Source organism: Capsicum annuum, chromosome 5 (assembly GCF_002878395.1).
Source record: "Capsicum annuum cultivar UCD-10X-F1 chromosome 5, UCD10Xv1.1, whole genome shotgun sequence".
In the NCBI taxonomy this organism is placed as follows: Eukaryota; Viridiplantae; Streptophyta; class Magnoliopsida; order Solanales; family Solanaceae; genus Capsicum; species Capsicum annuum.
Genome location: NC_061115.1, coordinates 112292021 through 112308339, shown reverse-complemented (window position 1 = coordinate 112308339; position 16319 = coordinate 112292021). Strand labels below are relative to the sequence as shown.

General features: G+C 33.8%; 1 protein-coding gene across 2 annotated transcripts in view; it reads left to right on the top strand.

The window, feature by feature from the left end:
* Window positions 1–7187: 7187 nt before the first annotated feature.
* Window positions 7188–16319, top strand: part of LOC107852991 (ultraviolet-B receptor UVR8) — a 96264-nt gene continuing 87132 nt past the window's right edge. For both annotated transcript variants that reach the window (XM_016698021.2, XM_016698020.2), the window contains exon 1: window positions 7188–7690. In XM_016698021.2, coding sequence (XP_016553507.1) covers window positions 7585–7690 — 106 coding nt within the window. In that variant the 5' untranslated portion in view covers window positions 7188–7584. The remainder of the gene's footprint in view (window positions 7691–16319) is intronic.

Genomic DNA, 16319 nt, shown 5'->3' with positions numbered 1-16319 from the left:
CACGTCAACATACATAAATGAGAAATCACCCCATTTAATCAATCTAACCATTATCCCTTTTTTTAAATTTAAAAGACCCAACTCCACTCATATTAAAAAGAAATCGAGCCAAGAGGAAAAAAATTAAAGAATTTAATTTCTTATTTTCCATGTGATGGGTTCCGATATTTCAGATTGATTAAGGCGAAAGATGAGGAAACAATTAGGTCCTTAAATTGTTGATCCGAATGAATCGAATTTTAATCGGGTTGACCCTACACAATTGGTTCCTCAAATAGTTGACCCGATTTTCAAGAGCTCGGATTGATACTGGATGACCTATCTGAATTTGTCTAATGAGGAACCTAATTATAGTGAGAGGAATGGTAATTCATTGACGAAAATGGAACTGGAGAGTGAAAGTCTAGTGGCAATGTAGGACAACCACAAGTTGATGAGATCAAGAATTGCTCGAGCGAGTCTCGTAACTTTGAAAATGTAAAATAATGAAATATAGGGCGGTGAAAAGGATGATATGAGGAAAAAAAATTGAAGAATTGAATTTTGCCTCTTGGTTCGAAATTTTTGAATTTGGATTGGATTGGATTTTTAAATAGAATAAAATAGGTTGATTATTAGGTGGAATAAATTGAGTATTTTCCACGTGTATGCTAACGCAGATTGATTAAGTGACTTTTTTTTAATCTACATGGTGTGTTTGGTGACATTCCGTTAGAGAGAAGGGTATTTTTGAGCCAAAAAATTAATGGAGGGATACTTTTGAGTAAAAAAAAATTAATGGATGGATATTTTTGAGCCCAAAAAACAAACATATGAGTATTTTTGAGCCAAAATATAAATGAAGAGTATTTTTGATCTATTTCGAATAATTCAGGAGTATTTTTGACCCTTTTTCATTTAATTTATAAAGAAATTCATCAATTATGACTCTAACTATAATTCTATCTACCAAATCCTTCATTAAATGCATTATTATTAAAGAGATTGCTCATAGAATATGGAAATGTTATATTAAAGATTAGCTTGTGACTACCATTGTTATTTTTTATTTTTTGCATCAATGAACCTTATTAAAATATTGTGTTAAGATTTTTGGGTAATGTATTATTTAGTTCATTAAAAGAGGGATGATTTCAGAGACCTCTCAAATTTGACTTTAGGACACTAACCTCCCTTGTGGTTTATGTTATTATGCTTATTTTTTTATTTTATTTTCCTGCAACAATTCTCTTAATCCATTTATTAAAAATATAAAATTTTATGATGTAACAATTTTACCTTGTTTTAATATATACTCTTTTGGTTAATTAACAGATTTTAACTCAAAATTACTTAAAATAGGACAAAAACCTATATTAATCGTCCCGCAAATTGATATCAATGGTTATCAGTATTGTACATTGTGAAACTAAGGACGTTGCCATTGAGTAGAGAAGTTCCCAAAGAAGATGACGATGTCGTCCACATGGCTCTAAATTTAAATGAATGTAACTATATAGTTCTGGATGATAGTTTTTCTGTGATGGAGCCATAAGTCAGAAAATAAGTTTTACAATGCATTCTTCTTGGAATCTGAAAGGTGAGTTATTACAAATTCGGTATTAGTGAAACTTCATAACTATTTGATGACCAATTATTTTAAGCTTCGGTGCAGCTCCTGTCTAAAGAGGGATTATTTAAAATTCCTTCTGAGTTCTGAAAATCACGTTGACGAAGAACAAAATTGAAGGATGTTTATTTTATAACAATTTTTTCTTGATCTTAGAAAGAATTTCACCCATGTGTGGGATTTCACTGATATGTTATTGTTGTATTAGAACGAATTCCACCATTTAAAATTAGAATAGAATTCAACTGTTTGTTCTGCTTTTGAACAAGGTTGATTTTGGTTTCTTTCGTTCTAGCCTATTTGAATGACACATTCTCTCCTCGGGAAAGCAGCGTTTATAAACGAGGTTCTATACGCAAAGCCCAAAAAGCAGGCAGGCAGAAGAGCAGTAGGGGCTTGTTCGAGACTTGAGCTCTCCGGAACTGAAAGACTGAAGAGCAGAATCCAACACAAGATGGCATGAATGAGCAGACTGTTGAAAGAAATATTGAGATTCTCAAGCTTGATTGAATTTTGGATAGAATTGGTTAAGCATTTCAATTCAAACCCTTAATTACTCGCGGCTCATTGGGTATACTTAAGAATATTACATTAATCAAACAAAAGAGTACATATTAAAAAGGATAAATTAGTCACATCATAAAATTTTATATTTTAAATTAATAGATTAAGAGAATTGTTACAGACAAATTAAATAAGGGAGGTAAGCATAATACCATAACAACAACAACAACAAACCCAGTGTATTCCCACATAGTGAGGTCTGGGGAGGGTAAGATGTACGCAGTCCATATCTCTACCTCTAAAGAAGTAGAAAGGTTGTTTTCGATAGACCCCCGGTTCGAGACACGGAATACTAAACAAATTCATAGTAATGCATGAAAAAAGATGGCATAACATAAATACGACACCCACAAGTAATAGTTAACAGAGAAAAGTAATCAGATTCATAATAAAGCATGAAACAAGGTATCATAACTAGAATAATACCCCACCAAGTAATTCCCTACACTAGCGACCCAAACTGACCCTAGCTTCTGCGCTAATTCGCGTCCTCCAGATCTTCCTATCTAGGGTCATGTCCTCAGTGAGCTGTAACTGCTCCATGTCCCGCCTAATCACTTCTCCCTAGTACTTCTTCGGCCTACCCCTACCCCGCCTAAAACCATCCAAAGCTAGCCTCTCACACCTACGAAACGGGGCATCCATACCCCTCCTCATTACGTGTCCGAACAATCTCAATCGGACTTCCCGCATCTTATTCTCTACTAGAGTCATACCAACCTTCTCCCTGATAGTCTCATTTCGAACTCTATCCCCCCTAGTCAGCCCACACATCCAACACAACATCCGCATTTCCGCCACCTTCATTTTTTGAATATGGGAGTTCTTAACTGGCCAACACTCCGCTTCATACAATAAGGCCGGATGGATTGCTACCCTGTAGAATTTGCCTTTAAGCTTGGGCGACACCTTCTTATCACACAACACCCCCGAAGTGAGCTTCCACTTCATCCATCCCACCCCAATACGGTGCGAGACATCCTCGTCAATCTCACTGTTACCCTGAATCATGGACCCGAGATACTTTAAACTATCCCTCTTACATACCACCTGTGATTCCAACTTCACTACCACTTCATTCTCCAGCCTCACGTCATTAAACTTGCATTCCAAATACTCTGTCTTGCTCCTACTTAACCTAAGCCCTTTAGACTCAAGAGTTTGTCTCCACACCTCTAATTTATAATTCACACACCCCCTCGCGCCTCATCAATCAAAACTACATCATCTACAAAAAGCATACACCAAGGCACCTCTCCTTGAATACGCCGCGTCAACACATCCATCACCAAAGCAAACAAAAAAGGACTAAGAGTAGATCCTTGATGCAATCCTGTCAAGACAGTGAAATGCTCTGAGTCTCCTCCCGCCGTCCTCACCTGAGTTTTAGCTCCATCATACATGTCTTTAATTACTCTGATATATGCCACCAGGATTCCAGTCACCTCCAAGCATCTCCAAAGAACCTCCCTAGGTACTTTGTCGTATGCCTTCTCCAAGTCTATAAACACCATGTGCAGGTCCTTCTTCCTTTCCCTATACTGTTCCACCAGCCTCCGTACCAGGTGAATTGCCTCCGTCATCGAGCGGCCAGGCATAAAGGACCGAGTTCTTCGGGAAGCCCGAGTTCACCACCACCAGCCCAAAGGACCTCGTAAAATCCAATAGAGTAGCCCCTTCTTCATTTCTTTCCCCAAAACCAAAACCACCATGCACATCACCAAAGTCTCCCGGTAATGCCCCGATATGCCCATTGAAATCTCCTGCTACAACAATCTTCTCCGAGCTAGGCACGCCTTTCACCACCTCAGTCAAAGCCTCCCAAAACCCCATCTTCTCCTCCCCATCCAAGCCCACTTGCGGCGCATAAGCACTACATACGTTAAGGGTAAACCCCCCAATGACCAACTTAATAGTCATCAACCTATCGCTGATCCTCTTTACCTCTACTACCTGACCTCTAAGTTCTTCATCTACTAAGATTCCAACTCCATTCCTACGCCAGGTAAGCGTAATACCATAAACTATAAAAAAAAGTCAATGTATTTTATGAACTTATCTATATCTATAATCTGTAATATATTAAATACGTGAAGGCCTTTAGAAATATTGTTTGAACGTTTTGTCCTCCACTAAAAATATTTATTTTAGACAAAATCACCTTTTCACTGTTTTTTCCTAATATTTAAGAGTTGAAAATTAATTAAATATAGTTATGGTGGATCATTTCCTTATTAGAAGTCATCAGAGTTAATGACAACTAAAACTCTTTTCACCAGTTTAAGAATTCTAAATCAACTAAATTTGATTTTAAGAAGATTTAAAAAATCTAGAAATAAATTTAAGGGGTCGTTTGACAGAGTGTATAAGAATAATACAAAATATGTTGTATTAGTAATGCTTACATTAGTAATGCTTGTATTAGTTATACTTGCATTAGTTATGGTGTTAATTTTTATACATTATTTGGTTTGATGTATTAGAAATATTATATCTTACATAATTTTTATAATAGAAATGTTTGTTTACTAAAATACTCTTCTTTCACTTTGTACATTTTCTTTGTAACAAAGTTCTTTTATCTTTAAGATTTCACATATCCCCTAAAAAATGCTAATTTTATGCTAAATTTTTGAATATTTTTAAGAATTCATAAATAAATCATAATTTTTTTCTTTTATAGAAAATAGTAAATCATTGTTTTCAAAGTCCATACCAAACATAAACACATACTGACACTTCAATCAAATCTGATTATTCAAAAATATTTGAAATCTATAATCCAAACACTTAAATTTGTAGAATTCAAAAAATGCTCCTCCAATTGCACCAGCGAAGTCTGAGGGAAAAATTAATTAAGGGTGACAAAAAGGTTTCAAAACTTAAAAATAGTGACATGGGTCTTAATTATTGAACAGAGGTGACAATTTTAAGATTAATATTAATGATCCTAATTTTAAAACCCTCAAGTTCTATTATTTACTCAAAGAGCCATTTTTTTTCCGCACCTACCCCGCCCCCCTTTACAACTCTCATACTGCCGCGACCACCACCAGTTTCTCTCCACTGCCATTAACATCTCAACCTCTTTCTCTATAACTAGCACTTTCATTTCTTACACAACCACTTATTCTTCTCCCTCATCCATCAACACCACAATTTCTTCCCTTAAACAACCAACACGTCACCTCTGCCGCCGCCATAACTATCATCTTCTTCTTCGCTGGCTTCTTCAACACCTTTTGTCAGAAAAGCAAGAAATTGTCCAAATTGTTGCACCAATTGTCGTAATTGTTACAACAATTGCCACAGTAGCAACTACAATAATTCCTATAGCAATTGTCGTAGCTACTACAATGATTACAACAATTGTTGCAACACAATAATTATAGTAATGCTGCAGCAACCACTGCAGTTGTTGCAACAACTATCCCAGTAGTTGCTGCAGTAACTATCGTAGTTGTTGCATTTTCTGTATAATTTCTTCAATCATTTTTTAAAAATTATTTTCAAAGTTTTCAAAATTAAAAGAAAATAATTCATAAAAAAAACAAAGAACAAGAAAAATAACGCAATAAAAAGGATGAATGTCTTAGTAGTTGTGACTGTGAGAAAAAACTGATAAAGATAAAGAAGAAAAGAGAGAAATCTGAAGAGAGAAAAAAGAGGAAAGAAAGAAAGATTGATAAGATAAGATAGGGGGAATTTTAAAATTTGAAATGAGAGAAAATTCTTTTAAAAGATCAAAAATTACACTTCATACTCAAATTAACTTGATCAAAATTAATTAAAATTTTAACCTTAACTTATCAAAATTATCATCATTTTTAATGGCGAAATGGTCTGGTGTACATCTGTACTTGTCCTGATTTGTAAAGTAGACATTTCTACTTACCTTTTTTGTCATTTGAATCCTTAAATCCGTCAAACCAAAATATTTTAAACCCTTTACCCATCAAAACATAACATTTTAAACCCTTTTCTCATCCAACTAATACGAGTGTAATACACTCGACGAAACGTGGCATGTCATGTCATTTTTCAATGACACGCAGGAAATTAAATATTCCGAACCTCTCCCACCCCATCTCCAACCCCCTCATTTGTTCAATTTTTTTTGTATCTATATTTATATTTAGGACCTATCAAAATAATCTAAAAATTGACAATTCTATATATTATAACAAACCATTGATCAAAATATTTGTTTAATAATACAAAAAAAATTATGTCTTAATATTTCAATAATTAACAATAAAAAAAATAATATTCAAAACTCACCCCCCCTTCAATAACAAGAAAAATACAGTATCTAATAATCTAAAAAATTGACCAAAATAATTGCTACGTATCAAAATAATTTGTTCAATTTTTTAGACAATTTTTGAATTTGAAAATCATTTTTTTGTGTGAAATCTTTTTTTGGGGGAGGGGTGGGTGGGTAGGGGTTGCGTATGTGTGTGTGCTGGATGAGGGTGGGGGACGAGGGGAATGATTGGTATGGGTGGGGGGAATGGGGGAAAGAGGTGGGGAACTGATAGGGGACGAGGGAGAGAGACTGCTACAGGGTCGGGACGAGGAAAAGGGGCTAGTGCGGGAGATGGGAGAGAGAGGCTGGTATGAGGTGGGGGTGGGGGATAGGAAATGGCTGGTGAGGGGTGAATGTGACAAGACGAAAAGAGAGGTGCTTGTGTGAGGTGGGGTGGGGGTCAAATGAAGAAGAAGCTGACTTTGTTTTTAAAATTTATAATTTTCTTAAAATAATATTTTAATAAAAAATTTGGACTGTACTCGCTGGATAATGCAAACATGCATTTTTTTAAATTCATTAATTTAATGCCATATATATTTAAAAAATTTTAAAATATTTATTTTTAATCTATTAAAGAGTTCAGATGAAAAAAATATAAATCAAAATATCATACAAACAACGATAAGTACAACAATCCACAAAAAAATCCATCAAATTATTTCACCTTTTTTAATTTCAAAACTTATTTATCATCTCCACTCGAGCTCTCTCGAGTCCATGTGCTTGGACACGAGTTGGGCACATGTGCCTTCTCTATCACTATAAATTCGTAGGGTATTCAGATGAAAAAAAATATAGATCAAAATATCAGTACAACAATCCACAAAAAGAATCCACCAAATCATTTTGCCTTTTTTAATTTCCAAACTTATTTATCACCTCCACTCAGCTCTCTCGAGTCCATGTGCTTGGACATGAGTTGGGCAGATGTGCCTTCTCTGTCACTATAAATTCGTTGCGTACCCCTACACTATCGTACTCACCTCTTTCATTTACTGAGCCAGAAGCTAGCTAGCTACTCTCTTCAACCATTCCTTCACTCCAAAAATTCCCCAAAATTAAGAGGTGCATAGGTCTCCAAAAAAAATAAAATCCAAAAATGGCAGACGGAAGAGGTGCTGATTGCAATAGTGAAACAGCTGTGAGGTCTATTCGGAAAGTGCTTTTTATTTCTGCTGGTGCTAGTCACTCCGTTGCTCTTCTCTGTAAGTTGAACATTTACCACTGTAAAGGAAAGGAAATAGTGTTGTTGTCTAGTATGTTAAACACGAAATTAGTTATCTTTTAAATGGTTAGCTTTTTCACCCTTCCCAGTTTCGAATATATATTGGGTAACTGAGCTATACCCTTTTCCACCGAACTTTCCTTTTACTCCTTATTCTGCATATTTCCTGCCTAGTCTGAAGTTGCATCTTTTTGAAATGTAAACATAGTATACAAGGCCTTATTAAAGTGATTGTGTGAAGCATGTGTGAAGCACAGACAGGGAAGAAAGAGGCAATTGAGGGTTAAGGGGTTAAGGTCTTGTTTTAGTTTAGAGTTTTCATGGACAGAAATGGTCCACGTAATGTTATCAATGTATGTCAGGAAATGAAATTACATTGTAATGACTCCAATAGTGGGTTGCTTTGATTTTTGACCTCCATAGACTAGTCTGTTTTTTTTTTCTTTTTTTAAATGTATATTACAAGTATATTTTTGTTCTTTTATACTTCACATATTTTTAAGCTTTTCATTTTTCAACTTCTATTTTAATTTTTTTACCTTTAACTTTTATTTTTTTCCTTGTTTAAATTCCTTTGTCTCAACTTTTAGTTTTCTTTTACTTTTTTTTTTCTCTTTTTTCTTTTTTTCTCAAACATTATTTAATGCTTCATTCTTTTTTTTTAATTCATTAATCTCAATCTTTATTTTTTAGTTTTTTTATCATTTCTCATTTTTTCTTTTTCATTTTTCTCAAACTTTATTTTATTTTTCTCTTCTCATGTTTGTTTTTCTCAATCTTTCTTATTCTTTTTTTTCCTTTTTTCTTAACCTCTACTTTTTTCTTGTTTTTTTTTTTCACATTTTTTTTTAATTTCTCTATTTTGTTTGTTCTCTGTTTTCTTTTTTCTCAATTTTTTTTATATTTTGCTAATACATAAAAAGTTGGATAATTCGCAAAGGAATCTTCTTTTTTTAACATCATAGCAGATTTACACTTTGTTTGGATGGTGGTTTGTCATGGTTTCATAATGTACGGTACTGTATGGTATGGTACAGTACAGTATAATATAATACAATACAATGTTTGGATAAACTGTATCATTCACTGCTGTTTAATGACAGTTTTATTGTTTGGTTCGACAGTATGGTACTGTATTGTAATCGGTAAATTTAGTAAAATGTCCTTAATTATTATAAATATTAAATTAATCAATAATTGTTAATAAAATAATTTTCTTCCTACTAATTTATCATAATTATGCTATGTAGGTATATTACGTTGTTAAATTCATGTAAATTCTTACAAAGTCAATAAAATAGTAGATCAAATAAATATAACCAGATTTATTTTTATAGTAACCAATTTCATTTCTTTTTGGTGTTTTGAGACATGACTCTGACGACAAGTACAAAGTTTGAATGTATTTTTTATGTATGCTACGGGTGTGTGTGGTATGAAATCCAAAAAAAAAATATAGTTTTTGAAAAAATAAATTATTTCTTACTTATTTTCTTGTGTTCGTAACATAAGTAGAATTTAAAAAAAAAAGAATTTGAATATATTTAACACAAAATAATGAAAACGAATATGATAAAGGGTGTTGGGGTTAAAAATTTAATTTTTTTTTAAAAATATTTGGGGGTGGGGATAATGGAGTAGGGGGTCAGGATAAGTGTGGGTTGGGGATGAGGGTTGGGTAAGAACAAGTTTTGAATTTTTTTTTTTAAAAAATAAAAAAAATTGGGTTGGGGTTTGGTGGTGGTGGGGTCGGGTCGAGGGGGCGGAGGATGGTGGGTGGGAGGTTAGAGTAGGAGGTGGAGTTAAATAATATAAGGTGAAGGAAAAAATAAGATTATATAATATTAAGTAAGGGCATAATTGGAGAAAAAGTTAGCCAACTATGGGATACCACCAAACCGGTGGTTACATAAAATGGAGGTTTTCATGGTTACCAAACCATGAAATTAAATCATACCATACCATACATTTGAAGAAACAATTCAAACAAACATGGTTCTCTTAATAACTATACCATGCCATACCGCGGGAAACCACCATCCAAACAGAGGGTTAAGGGCATGGCTTGTTGTTAGGAAATTTTTTGGGATAAGTCTTGCCTCTAAGACAAAAATTGTAGAACAACTCATAAATCAAGACACAATGTGGTAGTGTCAAGTCTTGCCTGTGGAGCTGAAACATCCTGAGTTTGACCCTTAGAAATTTTTTGGGTTTTGAACTCTCTGGCCATCATACGACTCAAGCTTACTAGTCGTATGATGTGGGCACGACTTAGTAGCCCAAGTCGTATGATAATCAGTGTGTGGTAGGTCATTCATTGTCCAAGGTACGACCAGACTCTATACGAGTCGTATGGAGATGGTATGAGAAGAGTAGGGCAAATTGTATGATTAACAGTGTCAAGCCCTTTGAGGTACTGTGATAGCATCCAGTCTAGCCCACTTGCATTAAATTGACGGGCTTCAATGTGAATCAAGAAGATGCTTATGATGGAAGAAAAATCCAAGAACGAGCCCAAGAATTATGGAGAAGCATGGGCTAACTGCTATACATATTTCACGATTCAATTACAAGTCCAAACGGAAGAAGATTGGGCCATATGAGTTCTGATTAAATTTGGGAACTTTCCTTATTTAGTTGGGGATTTATTTTTTATATTATTTTCCCAGTTTAAAATTTTCTAGTTTAAATTTTCCTAGTTTTAAAGTTTCCTAATTTCCATAAAAGTAGGATTCAAATCCCATGCTATTTGGGATAGGTTTTTCCCTATATATAGAAATGAATTTTATTATTTTCAGTCAACATAATAATTAATAATATTTGAGAGGATTATCTTCTTTACACCTTCGTACGTGGTGACTTTGTATTTATCTTGCAACCTTATAAGGACAATTTTTTAGGAGGTAAGATTAATTTTTAACTTGATATCTTTGGTTTCTATTAAAGTTAATTAAAGAAGGTGATTAATGTTATACTAATTGTTGTCTTTAATTTCTTCGAAATAGGGGTTTAGATCATCTTTGGATCTAAGCTCTTGAATTGACTCTATTAGTATCAAATTAGTCTTAATCCACTAATTTTGAATACTAAAATCAATTAGGATTCTTAGCACTTAACCTCGAAATTAGGGGTTTATTCTCAAATTTCATCTATCTTTAATTTATTAAATTAGGGTTCTTAGCGCTTAACCTCGAAATTGAGGATTTATTCTCAAATTTTATCTATCTTTAATTTATTATTGTCTTTAATCTTAGGGTTTTCGCTTCCGCATTATTTTTCTTGTTTATCAACATAACCCGATTCTTATCAAGTGATATCAGAGCGGTTCCATCAAGGTTCCGTTCTTGATAATCTTGGGAGTTTCAACAAAAAACACTCAAAAAAATATTTTTTTCATTGTTAAGTTACATAGCCAAAAAAAAAAAAAAGAAAAAAACGAAATAAAAAAGAGAATTTATCTGGTTGAGAATTAAGATATTATAAAAAAAAAAAAACTTCAGATATTTTTTGTGTGTCTTGATTTCCAACATCAAGAAGGAAAATCAAGAAGAGGGGAAATTTAAAAAATTTTCTATTTACACAAATTGTCTTTTTTCCTTGTCTCATCAAATTCAATTTTGTTTGGTTATTGATAAATTATTTTCTTTCTACATCTTACTTCTAAAAAGTTGTTGCTAATAGGGTTGTATATATAAATCCTAAAGGATCCAACCAAAGGTAGTAATTTGAGTGAGAAATGGGCAAGAGAGTGTGAGATCAATAAGCGAAGAAAGGGCCAAAAGTTGAGAGATCTTTGTTTTCTTTGATATTATTTTTGAGATGTCCCAAACAGGAAAGGATATCGATGTAGGGACTCAAAATCACGACATAGTCAAGGCACTTAGAAAGATCTCCGCTCGACTTAATGCATTAAAGGTCACCACAAATCCATCTAACCCGGTGGATATAACTGATTTGAGGAGAAATATTTTTCATACAAGGTGTGGGATAAAAGATAATATTTGCTCTATGATTATTGATTTTGAGAGTGGTGCTAATGTGATAAGTTCATACGTGGTGGAGAAGTTGGAACTTACATGCATAAAAAACAATGGTTTTGGTGAACTTAAGGCGACTAAGCAATGCATGATTTCTTTCTCAATTGGGAGTTACTCCGATAATGTTCTTTGTGATGTAGTTCCATTGCAGGATTGTCATATCATGCTTGGGCATCCATGGCAGTTCGACAGGAACACAATTTATGATAAGGGAAAGAATGGAGTTTCTTTTGAGCTAAACAAAAGAAAATATAAACTTGTACCTTTAACTCCATCCCAAGTTTATGAAGATAAAAAATGTGTGAAAGAGGCAATGAAAGATTTTGAGAGAGAAAATAATGGGAGGAGTAAGGGAGTGCATGTTGACATTCAAAGAGAGGAAAAAGAAGAGGTCGTTCTGTGTGGAGAGAATGAGCTGTCAAGTGAGGTCAAGAGAAAAGAAAAGAGAGATGATCACGAGAGTAAAAAAGAGAGGGATGATCTTGAGGTAGAGAGAAGAACAAAAGAGTTTGAATAAGGTTATTTCTTATTCTAACTCTAATATTCCTACTTCTTCTTCTAGTTGTTTTGACTCTTTTGCAGATACTGCATTAAAAAATCATCACTGAATAAACTTATTCCTAAGATGGTCCAAACTAAATATCCCATTGAGCAAGTGCATGAGAAGTATAAAGGTAAAGAGAATTGTTTTGGATCTGTCCAAGATAAGACTCGTGACAAAAAGATCAAAAATACAATTGTGAATCTAACGCTCATACAAAATGAACGAGGTGCTGTTATTTTGTCATATAAGACCAAATGCGGTATGTATGATTGGTTTGTTCACATTCTTGGATTCCTAGAACACCTAAGGTCTTTTTGGAGGTGATGAACTACACTCTTAATTCTTATGCTGATGTGAATAGGTACGTGGAAAAATCTCTGAGAAGTATAATTGAGGAAGCTTGGCTATGTCATTAAAGTGTTCAATTGATGCATAATTTATAAATCTTATGTCGTCTTTGGCAAGCCTATTAGAGTACTTTATTGATAAAGTTAAATTGGAGAGGCACATATCATCTCCGACGTCATCCATACATGAATTTTGTTGTGCTTATACAAGGAAGAGAATTTTCTATTAGGATGACGATGTCCACATGCTTTATAAAGGTGTTTTTATACATGCAAGGATTAATTGGGTTAAGTGGACACATGGTCACTATCTTGTTTTGTTCCTACCATTGTTGCTTTCAAGTAATGAATGTTGTTTACTATTGTATGTCTTCTTGATTTTGCGAGATTCCAATTCGAGGACGAATTGTTTTCAAGAAGAGGGAAATGATAGCATCCAGTCTAGCCCACTTGCATTAACATTGACGGGCTTTAATGTGAATCAAGAAAATGCTTATGATGAAAAAAAAACCCAAGAACAAGCCCAAGAATCATGGAGAAGCATGGGCTAAGTGCTATAAATATTTCACGATTCAAGTCCAAGTCCAAACGAAAGAAGATTGGGCCATATGAGTTTTGATTAAATTTGGGAACTTTTCGTTATTTAGTTAGGGATTTATTTTTGATATTATTTTCCTAGTTTAAAAGTTTCCTAGTTTAAATTTTCCTAGTTTACAGTTTTCTAGTTTTAAAGTTTCCTAGTTTAAAGTTTCCTATATTATTTCCATAAAAGTAGGATTCAAATTCCATGCTATTTGGGATAGTTTTTTTTCCTATATATAGGGATGAATTTTGTTATTTTCAGACAACATGATGATTAATAATATTTGAGAAGATTCTCTTCTTTACACCTTCGTGTGTGGTGACTTTGGATTTATCTTGCAACCTTATAAGAACGATTCTTTAGGAGGTAAGATTAATTCTTAACTTGATATCTTTGGTTTCTATTTAAGTTAATTAAAAAAAGTGATTAGTCTTATACTAATTGTTGTCTTTAATTTCTTCGAAATAGGGGTCTAGATCACCTTTGGATCTAAGTTCTTGAATTGACTCTATTAGTATCAAATTAGTCTTAATCCACTAATTTTGAATACTAAAATCAATTAGGGTTCTTGGCACTTAACCTCAAAATTGGGGATTTATTCTCAAATTTCATCTTTTTTTAATTTATTTAATTAGAGTTTTTAGCACGTAACCTCGAAATTAGGGATTTATTCTCAAATTTTATCTATCTTTAATTTATTATCTTTAATCTTAGGATTTTCGCTTCCGCATTATTTTTCTTGTTTACCAACGTAACCCTTCATTTGGGTGTTCATTGATGTTCAAGTACAATTATTTTATTGCTTTACTCCAACAGATTAAGGGCGTTGATCCTAATTTATTTGTAATTTCTAAATCATAAAAGTTATCTTATAATTTTATCTTTTTTTTTTTTGGGTAATTTCTAAATCAAAAGTTTGTAGAGATTTGTAAAATCAAATGAACAAATATATTTCGAAAATATTAAAATTCTAATGGTGATACTTCTATTATTTGCTTTTATCTTGAAAAAAAAAAACTTTATATCTTGAAAGAAACTTCTATTATTTGCTTATATCTGGAAAAAAAAAAACATCTTTAGAAAATACCACTGATAATCAGGTGGTCAAAATGAACTAACAAAGGAAAATAGAGAAGTTTTAAAAGATTTTGCTGAGATACGGAAAGTGATTCTTGAATTCAAGAATTGGTAAAAAAACTTCAAGATAAGTTTGTTCTTCAATGGATTCCTAGTGACGACAGTTGGCCAGCAAGGAACTAATCGCCTTTTGTAGAAAATTAATGTAAGAGATAGATTATGGATCCGACCCTTTGTAGAGTCAACAACAACAACAATAAACCCAGTGTATTCCCACAAAGTGGGGTTTGGAGACGGTAAGATGTACGCAGTCCATACCGCTACCTTCGAAGAAGTAGAGAGGCTGTTTCCCATAGACCCCCGACTCAAGATAAAGAATAGTAGTAAATAACGGGGGAGGGGGGGGGGAATGGGTGACATAAAAGAAAATCAGGACCGACCCTTTGTAGAGTAAGAAGAATAATAATAAGCCGAAACTTATCCACTTTCTTTAAATACCTAGAAGTAATCTAAGATGTGAAGGAATTAAACTTACTACTTTTAAGGTAACTCTTGAAGGTTGAAGAATAAATTCAAGAGTTGCCAAAGCAAAAGTGAAGGCAAAGTACTCTCGCTTATTATTGATGTAATAATCTGAATCGTGTCTCAATAACAAAGATAACAACCCCATTTTATAAGGTATAGGGCTACAAAATTTAGTTAAAAAATAAGAAAAGAAAATCTTAATCTACTTTGGATTTGCAAATCGAACTAATCTAGGAAAAGAAAAAAAATCATAACTACTGCAATAGAGTCCCACAAAGTGGAGTCTGGGGTGGGTAAAGAGTATGCAGTCCTTACCCCGACCTCAGAGGTAGAGGGGTTATATCCCATAGACCCCCAACTTAAGGAAAAATAGTCCAAAGTAGTCCCAAAAAAGAGTAACAGAATTACAAGAAACAATAGATGAAAACATAAACAACAGATAGTAACAAAATAAAAACTACAACACAACAATACGATAATCTTTGTACAAGAAACAACAGGTAGTAACCTTCTACCCCAATCCACACCCTCCTGTTATAGGAACCTTTCCATAACTACTAGGATAAAATATGGAAGGTTTTGACTATATCCCTACAATTAAGGAGAGTGACCACATGAATAAGGGTTTGACGCACCCCACTTTAAAGTCTTGAAAGGTGGTTTAATTCTCCAAATAGGTGCCTAACACATGCCTTTCTTGTGGCTGATTTGGCACATTTTTTAGAGCTCATTTTGAGCTTTGCCCAGCATACTACCTTTTGGACTTGAACTTTTGCCATAAAATAATGATAGCACTTTCATCCATCGCCATAAGTTGTAAACTCTTCATTTACAATTAGCACCTTCTTTATTTCCAATTTAAGTCCAACTACTGGATCTTGCAATCTCTTAGCTTGTGACTGTTTGAATATGAGTAGGAGAAAGAATAGTATATAGAATCCTACTTGGCAAAAAGATTGTAATGTAGTGTCCTACTTGGAAAAGGATTGAAATGTAGTGTCTATAAATAAGGTCTCAATGTAATAATATAGAACAATAATTCAATAATATTTTTCTCCTATATTTCGCACATGGTATCAGAGCTTCTACTGTCATGACCCGAACCGGGCCCTGGCCGTGACGAGCATTCCCGAACCCGAAGGCCCAGAATATCTGGTAATCATGCACATAATTCATATGATCAAAGTAATACGGAATAGACACAATAATACGGAAACATGGTCAACAATTTAAAATAGTTAAAGGCCTGAAAACATGCCCAACACTATTTAATAAACATCTGCAACAGTCTGCGAAATCTCTACTGACAACTATCTGAATAACTGGGACAAGGCCCCTAGCAGACCAAAAGCCATACTGAAATAAATACCTAAATGACTAGGCCTTCCGAAGCAAAGAAGGCTCACCAACTGAACTCTGAGACAACCTTGTCTATAGACTCTACTGAGGATCTGGACCCCTAGACTGCGCCTCAGTACCTGGGAGGAGGGGGGGGG